Consider the following 11948-nt stretch of genomic DNA (forward strand, 5'->3'; position numbering starts at 1 on the left):
GCGGCGCTGCGTGACCGGATCCGGCGCTTCCCACCCCGCACTGCCGGGCGCTGCTGGCGGTGTCTGGGAGGGGTTGTCATGGAGTCACAGAACCGTTTGTGTTGGAAGGGACCCCCGAAGGCCGTGCAGTCCCAGCCCCCGCAGAGCACAGCGACACCCGCACCCATCCGTGCTCGCAGCCCATCCAGCCAGACCTTGGCTGCCTGCACGGACGGGGCGCCGCCGCCTCTCTGCGCCTCACCGCCCTCAGCGCTTTGCTGTGAGCGGGGAAGGGGCATCGCGGGATGGAAGTGAAAGCAGCGCGGGTCTCCCGCGGAGCTGCGGGGAGATGAAGCTCGGCTAGCTTTCTCTCGGTGCTGCGGCCATTTCCGTCCCTCGTGGGGTGCGGCACGCACACGGGGGCCCCGAGGTGCGCACGTCGGGGCAGCCCTCGGCGGAGGCACGCGAAGCAGAAGTGCTCGCCCGCTGCTTCCCATGGCACAGTGGCCCCGTCCCACTCAGGAAGCGGTCGGGACGGAGAGCCTCGCAGCACGGGCGGTGCTGTCTGCCTGCTGCGTCGAGCGGGCGGGAGGTGCCGCTAAAACAAAGCGGGGCAGGACGGAGGCTAAAAAGTGCCGGCGGGGTTGGGAGGCACCTGTGTGTGGTGCCGCTGCGCTGAGCTGGAGGCAGGGGAGCAGCGGGCGCGGAGCTTTTGGCACCGCTGTCGGATCTTGGCAGCAGCTGGAGGAAGCACGGCGGGGCGCGGAAAGCCGTGCCGGAGCTGCCCGGTGAGACACAGCGCGGCTCACCTGCGGTCGGGGGGGAGAGGTGGGCGCGGCCGGACGCGAGGACCCCCGGACGGTGGGCGCGGGGTGAACTCCGACCCCTGGGATTTGTGAGGCTCGCGGTAAGGGCTGGGGCTGCGCTGGGCTGGAGCGGGCGGAGAGCTGCAGCGGAGCCCCCCCGGCTCCTTCACACCACCCTTTGGTGGAGCTGAGTCAGTGCATACTTGGGAGCTCGGGAGTACTTTTGATTTCTGCCCCCGCTAAGAGCCTGCAGTTATTCGGGCAGCAGAACGGTACGTGGTGCCGGCAGGGGTGTACGGACATCCTCAGAAATGATTTTCTGCTCTCCCCTTGGGGCTGGTAATGAATAAGATCCCTGGATCAGAAGGAAAGTATGAGGCCCTCTTTTGCAATTTCCTGCCCCGGATTGCACGGAAACAAACAGAGCTGTGGCTGCCCCGTCCTTTGCTCAAACTGGCGGCTCTGGCTCTGTTGTGCATTGCTCAGCACCTCTCACTTCTCCAAATCCATGATGTTTCCCAGCCGGTTGTGGACAGCAGCCAGCGGCAGTGTGCCCCATCTCCAGCCCTGCTCCCGCTGAGATCTCCTTTTGGGCTCAGAGCAGTGCCACACGGGAGTGATGGCACAGGTGGAGCAGGCAGGGCGTCATGCCGCTGATTGCACCCACCAGCTGCAGGAGGAGAGGTGAGGGCAGCGTGGGCTCCGTCAGGGCTGCTCTGCAGAACCCATTGGCCGCGGTCCCATGGCTCACCGCCATCTCCTTCCCAGGCTGCTCGCCATGCGTGAGGCCGCTCTGCTGCTCCTGGTGCTGGGGCTGCAGCAGGCCGAGGGCCGGTGCGTCTTCAACCGCACGCAGGAGTACTGCCTGTGCTACAGGCTGACCGAGCAGAGCGCCGGGAGCGTCATCCAGTGCCTCGCCGCCTCCACCGTGGAGTTCCAGGGGGGAGAACTGGAGAAATACGCTGACTTCCCCATCAAGGACCTGGACGACTCCACCATTGACATGCTTGGCAGCCTGGAAATCAGGAAGATCGTTTTTTCGGACCTTCTGGTTCCCGAGGTCCTCCTGGCCCGCGTCCTGCAGTTCTTCTCCTACACTCGGGTGCAGGAGATGGCGTTCGAGAGCTGCAGCTTCGTGGGGAGGAGCAGCTGGGCAGACATGGCGGGCCGGGCCTTGCCTATCCTGTCACTGCGCTTCCACAACGTGACGGCTGCCGCGCTGGAGGGCCGTGAGCAGGACCTGTCCCCGCTCAGCCGCTGGCTGGGAGCCCTGCAGGAGCTGTCAGTCACTGCGTCACACCTGGCCGTGCTGCCCTGCGCCGTGGGCCGGGTGCTGCGGGCCCTGCGCTCGCTGGACCTGGCGCATAACAGCCTGGGGGACGATGGCCTGGCGCCCGCCTTCTGCCGGGGGGCCTTTACGCAGCTGCAGGTGCTGAGCCTGCAGCACAACCACCTGACGTCGTACCACGCTGTGTGTGGCGGCGTGCGGCTGCTGGGCGAGCTGCAGCACCTGGATCTCAGCCACAACGCGCTCAGCGCCGGTGCGCCTTCGTCCTCCTGCCAGTGGCCGGCGACCCTCCGCATCCTTAACTTGTCCAACGCCGGCTTGGACGAAGTGCTCACACCTCTGCCCCCCACTCTGGAGGTGCTGGACCTGAGCTCCAACCGCCTCCACGCTGCAGACATCTCCCTGCGCTCCCTGCAGATGCTCCTCCTCAGCCGCAACGCTCTGCCGGCCGTGCCGTCCATCCGGGGCTGCCCCGCGCTGCACACCCTGCACCTGGACGACAACCTGATCGCGGAGCTGCCGCAGGACGAGGTGCAGCTGCTGGAGCGCCTGCAAGATGTGGCCGTGGCCGGGAACCCCTTCAACTGCACCTGCCATGGGGCCGGGGCCGTGCAGGCGCTGGCGGCCGCGGGGTGCCTGGGGCAGGGCTGGCCGCAGGGCTACGTGTGCCACGCGCCTGCCCGCTACCGGGGCGTGCTGCTGCGGGACGTGCCTGCCTCCCTGCTGCGCTGCAGCCCCGCCGCCGTGCTGGCTCCTGTCTGCACGGGCCTGGCGCTGCTCTGCGTGGCCGTGGCTGGCGGGCTGCTGTGGGCGCGGAGGGCACGGCCCAGGTGGTTGTGTGGCCAGGGGCCACGGGAGGATGCTGTGGAGCAGGACTGCACCCAGCGCTGTCCTGCAGCGGTGGTGGCTTTCCAACACAAGCTTTGAAAATCCTCTTAGAAGCATTAAGGTTGGAAAAGACCTCCTGAGATCGAGTCCAACTGCAACCTCACCATGCTACCCGAACGCTTACAGCGCTCCGCTAGGTCATGTCCCTGAGCACCACATGCAGATGATTGTTGAACGCATTCAGAGATGGTGACTCAACCACCTCCCTGGGGAGCCTATTCCAGTGCTTAACAACCCTTTCCGTAAATAAGTTTGTCCTGATATCCAAGCTAAACCTCCCCTGGCACAACTTGAGGCCATTTCCCCTTGTCCTCTCACCTGCCACCAGCAAGAAGAGACCAACCCCGCTCTGCTGCAATCACCTTTCAGATATTGGAAGGGAGCAATAAGGTCTCCTCTCATCCTCCTCTTCCCCAGACCAAACGGCCCCAGTTCCTTCAGTCTCTCTCACAGGCCACATTCTCCAATCCCTTCCCCAGCCTTGTTGCCCTTCTCTGGACCTGCTCCAGCACCTCCATGTCCTTTCATTACTGAGGTGCCTAAAGCTGAATGCAGCACTGGAGGTGAGGCCTCACCAGTGCCAAGTGCAGGGCAGGATGACTTCCCTGGTCCTGGTCACCACTCCATTCCTGATCCAAGCCAGGATGCCACTGGCCTTCTTGGCCACCTGGGCACACTGCTGGCTCATATTCAGCCCACTGTCCATCTGCACACCAAGGTCCCTTTCCATCAGGCAGCTTTTCAGCCACTCCTCCCCAAGCCTGTAGGGTTGCCTGGGGTTGCTGTGACCAAAATGCAGGACCCGACACTTGGCCTATTGAAACTGATACTGTTTACCTCGACCCAGTCTATCCAGGTCCCTCTGTAGTGCCTTTCTCCCCTCAGGCAGATCACACTCCCTCCAAACTTGGTGTAGTCCATGAACTTACTGAGGGTGCACACAATCCCCTAATCAAGATGGTTAATAAAGATGTTAAACAGAAGCAGCCCCAGTACCGAGCCCTGGGCACACCGCTCATGACTGGTTGCCAATTGGATTTAACTCCACTGACTACAACTCCTTGGGCCTGGCCATCCAGCCAGTGTTTCACCCAGCACAGCGTGCGCCCATCCAGACCATGGGCAGCCAGCTTCCCCATGAGGATGCTGTGGGGGACAGTGTCAAAGGCTTTACTGAACTCCAGGTAGACCGCATCGACAGCCTCATCTTCATCCACTAAGCGGGGCACCTTGTCACAGAACAAAGTCAGGTTTGTCAAACAGGTTCTACCATTCATAAGCCCACGCTGACTGGGCCTGATCCCCTGTCTGACCTTTAACTGGTCCAGTACACTGGGTGTGTACTGGGTCCGTGTTTGCACCTTGGGGTTTGTTCTGGGAACTGGGAGCAGCACCTCCACCCAGCAGAGCAGGAAGGGAAGTAAGTCCCCATGTACTGGAATTCACTGACCCTTATCAGCACCTCTCTGCTCTTAGTAAACCCACAGGGCTGTTTCCCCATCTACACCCAATGGCTCACATCCCATCACTCCGGACTTTGGGGCTGGCTCAGGGACAGGAGCTGCTGTGTCACCTGGTCCTACAGGGAGTGGTGGCAGATAGAGGCATGTGTGCCTGCTCCCACCTTAGTGCCAAGGGCAGAGTCTGGGACCCCTCTCCTGCCCCCTCAGCCTGTATTGGCACTGAACAGAGCTCCCCAACTCTGTCTGGGTGCTCTGGGTACAGTCCGTCTCCAGGAGGCATGAACCTGTGGGCTGTGGCTGCTTCTCATCCCCAGATAACGTCCGAGGTGCCTCATCCCATGCCCGGCTGTGTGCACACGGCTGTGCCCGATCACCATCAATAATGCACAGGAACACGATCCCCATCCCTGCCCTGCGCTGGGTGCTGAGCCATGGACGGTGAGGAGGTGAGCGGGGCACATTGCAGACTTCTTGGGGGGACTGTCCCCTGGTTTTGGGGTGGCTGACCTGGCTCCCGGTGGTGCTCGGGGCAGGAGCCGGATTGTGTCCCTGCTGCCATGCGTGTGTCCCCGCCAGCTGAGCAGGAGGTGTGTGCACGAGCAGCCGTGGCACTGCAGCAGGCAGCAGGTGGGCTGGGAGCAGCAGCGGCGCTGGGGGTTGTTGCGGCGGTGGGGCGAGCGCTTCCTCCCCTTCACCCATGTGGTGGCTTTGGGCACTGTGGTCGCTGTGAGAGGGCTTGGGGAAAATGGCCCCTCGAACCTGGGCCCCTGGCTGCTGGGGGTAAAACTGGGGCAGGTGGGGTGGCCCCTTTCCATGCTCGATGTTTTCAGGGCAGAGCTGGGCAGCTGGCAGTGGAGACCCCCTGCAGCTGCTTCTTGCAGAGAAGGAGATCCAGGTGAGAGCGGCAGGGGTGGGGACACTGACGGGACAAAAGTTCCTGGGCCTCAGACGAGAGCAGGGAAGGATGGGAGTCTCACCCTTCCTCTGTGCCACACTAACTTTGCAGCCCAGTGTGCCCAGTCCTTCCTTTGTCCTGCACTGGTCATACTGGGGGAAGCTGAATATCTTTACCTTCACTCCATCATGCCAGGAGAGCTGCCTGACTGTCGATGACATCTTTCACTTGGATGCAGGACAGGTACCACGGGCCCCACGTCCTTCTGCAGCCCTGTGCCCAGCCAGATGAGCCAGGGACACATGGCTGCCATCAGGCTCCTGTCTGAGCAGTGCTGGTGACCACTGCCAGCTCCTTGGGTGTGCTCAGGTCCTGGAGCTTGTCCTTCAAATGTCTCTGCTGCTGTTTCTCATCCCTCCCTGTTTCCTCTTGGTGTTGGGTTGTGGCTCCGTGCTGTGCCATGCTGTCTCTGCCATCCATCCTGTTCCATGCCATCTCACCTTTGCTGTGCCATCTGCTCCATGCCAGTGACCCCTGTGCTGGGCCATCTGCACTGTTCTGGTTGTTCCATACCACTCCTCCTCAGCTACATACATCTCTTCTACCAGGAGAAGGTCTTGGAATTGGCAAGACCCCAGCTGGCTCTGCTGCCCCTTGGCTACAGTGTGTCCCTGATGCTGTGGGACCCAAATGGCCCTGGGAGCCAGCTGCCACTGCAGGACATCATCTGGCAGGTGAGGGCATGGGGAATGGCTGCAGAGAAGTCACCTTGCTGGGCTCTAGGATCCCAGCCTGCTGGTACAGGTGTGGGACACAGCCACGCCTGCTGAGAACCAGCAGCTCCCAGCTTGTCCTCAGGTGATCAACATCGTCTTTCAAGAGCTGGAAGTGTCAGGGAGCAACGCACAACGCCTGCACACAGTCAGCCTGGTCCAGGTACGATGGCAGCAGGGCTGGCCAGGACAGGATGCTCTGGGCAAGGTTCCCCATTCTGCTGCCAGTCCCAAATGATGCGGCCTTTGCAACTCAGTTTTCTCACCCCTGGGCTCTCCAGAAGTGGGAAGCCTGTGCACGAGCCCTGCACGGCCCCTTGCGGTTCTCAGGGCTTTGGTTTTGCCTGGCCTGGTGCTGGAAGCAACCCTGATGCACTCCCTTCCCAGCCCATGCATGGACACAAGCAGCCTGGGGCCCCAGTGGGTGCAGGTTACCAGCAGCCCCCTCCTTCTGGCCTCCATATAGCACTGTCCCATTCCAGGTCTGCGCTGAGGGTGAAGCCTGGGACCTGCTCCGTCCCGATGGCAGAGCCCTGCACGTGATGGACATCACACCCCTGGGCCTGTAGGTAGCTGGACCCCAGTGGCCGGCACCCCAACACCCATTGTGGGGATGGGCCTGGTCGAGGAGCCAGGGCAAGCAGAGGTGGAAGGACATGGTTCTCAGTGTTCATTCTCTCTGCTTCTAGAATGGTGGAGGAGGTGATGGAGGTCACTGTGTCCAATGCCCAAACTGCCATCAGCATCTACACGTGGGGGCTAGGGGCTGCTCCAGCTGCTGGACCCTCAGCCACACAGGGGTGGGTGGGCTCGGCTGAGGCCCCTGGTGGGGGTCCCAGCACCACGCACTGCTGCTCATCCCAGCTTCTCCCCAGGGCCTGCAGCCTCTTCACCCTCACTGTGGAACAGCAGCTGGAGGGCGGCAGGCATCGGCGCTCAGCTCTGCGCATTCTGGCATCCCCAGGAGCCTGTCCTGAGCTGTACGTGTGGGAGCTGCAGCTCAGCCCGCTCCTGCCATCGCACGCCCAGCTCCGTGCACCCATCCCTCCTGTGGGTGTCTCTCAGCAGGGTTCCCCATCCCATGCTCCAAGCACCAGGCATGGGCGCCCTGCCCTGGATCGTGGAGCGGCTGCTGGAGGGGAACAGCCTCACCTTCCTGCTGCTGTGTGTGACGCTGCCAGGTAGCGCTGGGACCATGAGGTCCCGGCCGGCAGCCGCGCTGTGCCAGCCCAGGGACACAGCGCGGCCACTGCCCAGGCACCCAGGGCTCTCTGCTCCCACAGACACCCCCAGAGAGCAGATCCGGGCAGCCCTGGCGCTGGCTGAGCAGGTGAAGGGGGCGAACAAATCAGTGTCACCCACACACTGGGACCCTGCACGGGAGGTGGCAGCGCGGAGGGAGAAGATCCGAGGGCTGCGGACAGAGCTGCTGCAGACAGAGCTGCAGGAGGCAGTGGGCCGCCCCGAGCAGCGCAGAGTGCTGGCGCAGCTGCAGAGAGCTCTGCGGGAGCTGCAGGTGGGGGACACTTATGGACGCTCCATGGCCTGGTCACTAGCGGGGCAACGCCAATCCCTGGCTGGATGAGGTGTCCCAGACCCATGTCTGCACCGAGGCGGTTTGGGTGGGATATGTTCACACCTGGAGCTCCCTGGCACCCCCAATCGCTTTTTCCAGGTGCTGAAAAGCCAAAAGTGGGAGAAAAAACAGGCGCTGACCAGGGTGTTTGGGACAAACCAGGTGCAGCAGCCCAGTGCCGAGGTGGGTGCAGATCAGACGTGCCTGCCTTCCCCACGGACCACCTGGGCACAGCAGCAGCACCAAGGCCTGCTGCCTCCCGTTGTGTCCCCGTCTCCCACAGGACCCGATCTCTGCAGGGAATGCAGCACCAACACAACAGCCTGGGACCCAGATGCCCCCATATGGTGTCAGTTTGGAGCCAGTGAGAGGTCAGGAGCAGGGGATGGGCATGCCCCACGCCTGGGGGACTGAGGTGGGTAGGAGGCATTGCTTACATCACATCCTTCACATCCACAAACGTCAGAGCCCAGTGAGAGCTGCAGGGCAGGGACCAGCCAAGCCCCAGGGAGCTCAGGGCAGGGTTTGATGGAGGAGCCACAGGCACTGACCAGGGGACACACAGTGAGTGAGATCCCACCAGGTCTGTGTCCAGAAGCAGCCCAGGTCCCCCTGCACCCAGCCCCTTGCTGGGCACCCATGGACCTGCCTCTGTCAGGCAGGAAACCAGCAAGAGCCACGCCAGTCTGAGGAAGTTGAAGACTCCCTGGCAGAGGCCCAGAGGCAGCAGCTGCAGACTCAGCTCCTCCAGCAGGAGCTGCAGGACAGGGCAGTACGAGACCAGGAGGTGAGCATGGGAGGAGAGCCTGACAAGACAGGGTAAAAGAGGCAGACCTGAGGGGCTCCAGTTTCCCACAGATATCTCAGTGCCGCCCCGTCCTTATCCCTGTCCCTGCAGCAGGATGCAGCTTGCTTGCAACAGGAGGTGGCTGTACTGCATTTGAGCCTGGAGGCAGCACGCAGGGAGCGAGAGGCAGCCAAGCAGCATCTGGATGCCCTTCTGCAGGGCCATGGGCAGGAGATGCAGGCCTGGAGGCAGCACCTGCAGCAGGCGAGGACCGAACCACGGCTGCTGGCATGGCTCTGCACACAGAGGCCAGGTTGGTGCCAGGGCCCCTGCGTGTCCCTGCAGGTGCTCCAGGACCAGCAGCGCCGGGGAGAGGAGCGAGCAGAAGCACTGAAGCAGCGGTACCAGGCACTGCTGCAGGAGGTGCTGCGGGACGCCGTGGAGCTCTCCATGCACAACCAGCAGCTGCGGGAGGCCAGAAGACACAGCTCAGCTGATGCCACCACGCAGACACCCTGAGCCAGAGTCCCTGAGCAGTGGGAACAGCCACCCTGACAGCAAGGACAGAGCGGGTGCTGGTTCCTCCTGCTGCTGCCCAGCACACACCTCCAGTCCAATCTACACAGCCTTCTGAGCAGCACAGGTATGGCTCTCTGTGGCACCAGACTGACACAGGCACGAGGCTACAGCTGGTGCCATGGAAGGGCTCGTGGCCCCAGGGATGCTGCCGAGTGCAATAAAGCAAGTGCCCCCCCACCAAGAGCGTCAGGCTCAGATGTGTTACTGAACAGGGCAGTACAGGGCTCTGCCAAGTGAAACTGTTATCTTCCTGCAGGGAGAACAAACACATGCACATCATTAAACCACAGCTTTAATAACCATACCAGAGCCAGCAGTGACTTCTGCCCACCAGGAATTCACTAGCCACACCACACTTGTACAAATTCAGGTGCTGTTTCCTCTTCAGAGAGCACATAAGACTCCCCTTATAATCCCTGTCCACAAAGGTAGACAGCAATACTGTGCCCAGGACAGGCAAATAGGGCCCAAGGATACCAGACCTCCAGGCAGGGGCTGTGCTGAGGATTGGGGTGGAATACTGCAGAGGAAGGGTGGGAGAAACCCCCAGGCGTGGTGCAGGGCTCTCCTGGCAGCAGCACACTGCTCTGGCAGCAGGGCTGGCCGCATGCTCACGAGCAGCAAACCAGGGCTAACCCTGCAGCAGCTTTTACCAGCACAGGGGATAGATGTGTGCTTCAGTGTGCAGAAGATGTGGAAAACAGCAGAAGTGTGACGTACCATACGAGAAGGGGCTCAGGATCCACTCTAAAGCCTGGGCCTACTGGATAAAGGTGTGGGATAAAGAAGCATGGGGCCTGGCAGGGCACTCTCTCCTTTTCCTGAGCAGAGGTATGCTGAGCAAAGCCCTCCCAAAGGGCATTTGCTTTAGGGCAGCAGAAACTCATATTGGGCCTCCCTGCCTCCTCCTGTGAACAAAAAGGCAGGGAGGCATCACTGTGCCCCACACCAGGCCCAGCACAGACAAGGAACACCCCTGAGTGACAGCTAAGGGCTGCCTTGGTGCACGCAGGGCAGGGAGGCCACAGCTACGTCACCCCATAGTACAAATGAACAGCGAGGCCGATGCACAAGACTGCAATGAAGAAGAGAAGGGTGAGCTGCAGGTTGAAGAGGGCAACAGACAGCAAAGCGTTGACCAGGATGGAGCAAGAGATCACAAAGAGCCTGGTGATGTTACTGCTGTGCTTCATGACCACGGACATAATCAAGCCGTTCAAGGCCTGGCTGACCACAATCACCAGCACCCAGGAGGAAAAGCCCTCCAGGAAACCTTTCTCTGTGCTGCTCCAGAAGTGGCCGACCAAATTGACCAGGACCCCGAAGAAATAAAGGAAGAGGTTCTGAAGGTTGAGGGGCAGAGCTTGGGTTTTCAGGATAGCTTCTGTGTAGACAGCAGACAAGCCTGATATCAGGCAGTACACCAAGATCAGCAACAAGCCCACCAGCGTGATGTGCAGCTGCATGGCAGAGGGGCTGCCAGAGCCCCGTGGGTCCCGCAAACCCCCACAGCTGTAGCTCACCCCAGCAGCCATCAGCAGGCAGAGCGCCAGCCACTGGCGCGCACGGAGCCTCTGGCGCAGGAAGAGGCTGTAGAGGAGCGCGGTGCTGACGATCTTCAAGTTGCTCAGGATCTGGTAGGTGCTGGGATCCATGAAGAGCTGCATGTGAACCACGAGGTTGTTGTTTGCAGCGTAGAGCAGGGCTGAAAGGGCGAAGGGAGCCACGTGGTGCCAGGACACCGCGGCCCCGAGCAGCTGCCGGTCCCAGGTGAGCAGGAAGAGCAGGGAGAGCACCAGCTTTGTCAGCTCGATGAAAACCACCACGGCCGAGGAGCTGAAGGGGATCGCGCCGTCCACCTTGCACAGGGCGAGGAGCGGAGCGTGGGAGCCGTATATGGCCACAGAGGCGAGCAGCATCAGCCCCCACAGCCCGCGCTGAGAAGGGCTGAGCAGGGCGCCGGCGGCTTTCCCAAACACAGCCATCCCCGGGCTGCAGCACGAAGGGCGAGGGCCGGCACGGAGGGGGGAGGCCGTACAGACTCCCACCTCGGGATACTCAGAAGAGACCAAACGCCACGAGTTTAATGAGCCCGACTACAAGAGGACGTTACCTGCCACGCTCCCCGTGCGGCGGAAAGGAGCAGCTTCGCTCCTGCCGACAGAGCAGCAGATCTGCCTCCCCGGGACGCACCGGACGGGGGGAGAACCGAACACCGGGCAGGGTCAGTCTGCGAGCGCCCCGGGAGCCGGGCGGCCCCGCTACTCCCCTCCTTTCCGCAGCGAGCTGAGGTAGTCCCGCACCGTCTTCTCCACGTCGGGCACGGCGTAGTTCTGCGCGGCGTAGATGCCGGTGCACGTCCCCACGGCGAAGCCCAGCACCGCCGAGAAACGCAGCTTGGCCACCAGGTACCCGGCCAGGAAGCCCTTCAGGAACGGGGAGGCCAGCAGCGAGCCGCCCTGCGGGGCACAGCGCGTCAGGGCGCGGGGCCGGCGGAGCCGAGCGGGGCGGAGCCGGGCCCGGCCGTCCTCACCTGCCCCACGCCGGCGTGCACCTCGTCCTCCACGCGCCGCTGCAGGCTCTCCAGCTGCCCCTTCAGCAGAGCCAGGTCCTTCAGCTTGGGCAGCGAGTCCTGCGGGGACGCGCAGCTGCAGGCGAAGCCGCAAGCCAAGCCCGCAGAGCGCGCCTCGCCACCTTACTCACCTTATCGTCCGCCATGCTGCCGCCGCCCCGCCCTCCCGGCGGGAGCTCCGCCCTGCGCGCCGCCATTTTGAGGCGGGGCGGCCCGGCTCTGAGCGCCGCCGCGTTGGGGGCGGGGCGCCGCGTTGGGGGCGGGGCGCCGCGTTGGGGGCGGGGCGCCGCGTTGGGGGCGGGGCGCCGCGTTGGGGGCGGGGCGCCGCGTTGGGGGCGGGGC

The 11948-nt window shown here is 62.7% G+C and overlaps 5 protein-coding genes across 6 annotated transcripts; 3 read left to right on the top strand and 2 right to left on the bottom strand.

Moving 5' to 3' along the window:
* Positions 1-689: 689 nt before the first annotated feature.
* CD14 (CD14 molecule) lies at positions 690-3303 on the top strand. The gene is made up of 2 exons (XM_042890659.1): positions 690-767; positions 1554-3303. The coding sequence occupies exon 2, from the start codon at positions 1564-1566 to the stop codon at positions 2998-3000; it is 1437 nt and encodes a 478-aa protein (XP_042746593.1). The 5' UTR covers positions 690-767; positions 1554-1563; the 3' UTR covers positions 3001-3303.
* Positions 3304-4961: 1658 nt separating this feature from the next.
* LOC122190593 lies at positions 4962-7677 on the top strand. The gene is made up of 10 exons (XM_042890645.1): positions 4962-5051; positions 5255-5319; positions 5515-5562; positions 5928-6053; positions 6178-6255; positions 6575-6657; positions 6782-6892; positions 6968-7072; positions 7158-7273; positions 7376-7677. Exons 1-10 carry the CDS (start codon positions 4982-4984, stop codon positions 7675-7677), a joined length of 1104 nt encoding a protein of 367 aa, XP_042746579.1. The 5' UTR covers positions 4962-4981.
* A 351-nt stretch (positions 7678-8028) lies between these two features.
* On the top strand, positions 8029-9201 carry LOC122190598 (involucrin-like). 2 transcript variants are annotated; one of them, XM_042890652.1, is made up of 4 exons: positions 8029-8083; positions 8327-8455; positions 8567-8719; positions 8801-9201. In XM_042890652.1, the coding sequence occupies exons 1-4, from the start codon at positions 8054-8056 to the stop codon at positions 8972-8974; spliced, it is 486 nt and encodes a 161-aa protein (XP_042746586.1). In that variant the 5' UTR covers positions 8029-8053; the 3' UTR covers positions 8975-9201. The 2 variants fall into 2 exon arrangements, with proteins under 2 accessions (XP_042746586.1, XP_042746587.1); XM_042890653.1 differs by having other exon boundaries at positions 8570-8719.
* Positions 9202-9310: 109 nt separating this feature from the next.
* LOC122190597 (probable UDP-sugar transporter protein SLC35A4) lies at positions 9311-11025 on the bottom strand. The gene has a single exon (XM_042890651.1). It carries the CDS (start codon positions 11017-11019, stop codon positions 10063-10065), a length of 957 nt encoding a protein of 318 aa, XP_042746585.1. The 5' UTR covers positions 11020-11025; the 3' UTR covers positions 9311-10062.
* Positions 11026-11089: 64 nt separating this feature from the next.
* SLC35A4 (solute carrier family 35 member A4) lies at positions 11090-11801 on the bottom strand. The gene is made up of 3 exons (XM_042890654.1): positions 11738-11801; positions 11568-11666; positions 11090-11493 (listed from the first exon to the last, which is right to left on the bottom strand). Exons 1-3 carry the CDS (start codon positions 11750-11752, stop codon positions 11296-11298), a joined length of 312 nt encoding a protein of 103 aa, XP_042746588.1. The 5' UTR covers positions 11753-11801; the 3' UTR covers positions 11090-11295.
* Between the last annotated feature and the right edge of the window lie 147 nt (positions 11802-11948).

This window comes from Lagopus leucura, unplaced genomic scaffold (assembly GCF_019238085.1).
Source record: "Lagopus leucura isolate 7727_CA_CO unplaced genomic scaffold, USGS_WTPT01 157-0_obj-0_obj, whole genome shotgun sequence".
In the NCBI taxonomy this organism is placed as follows: domain Eukaryota; kingdom Metazoa; phylum Chordata; class Aves; order Galliformes; family Phasianidae; genus Lagopus; species Lagopus leucura.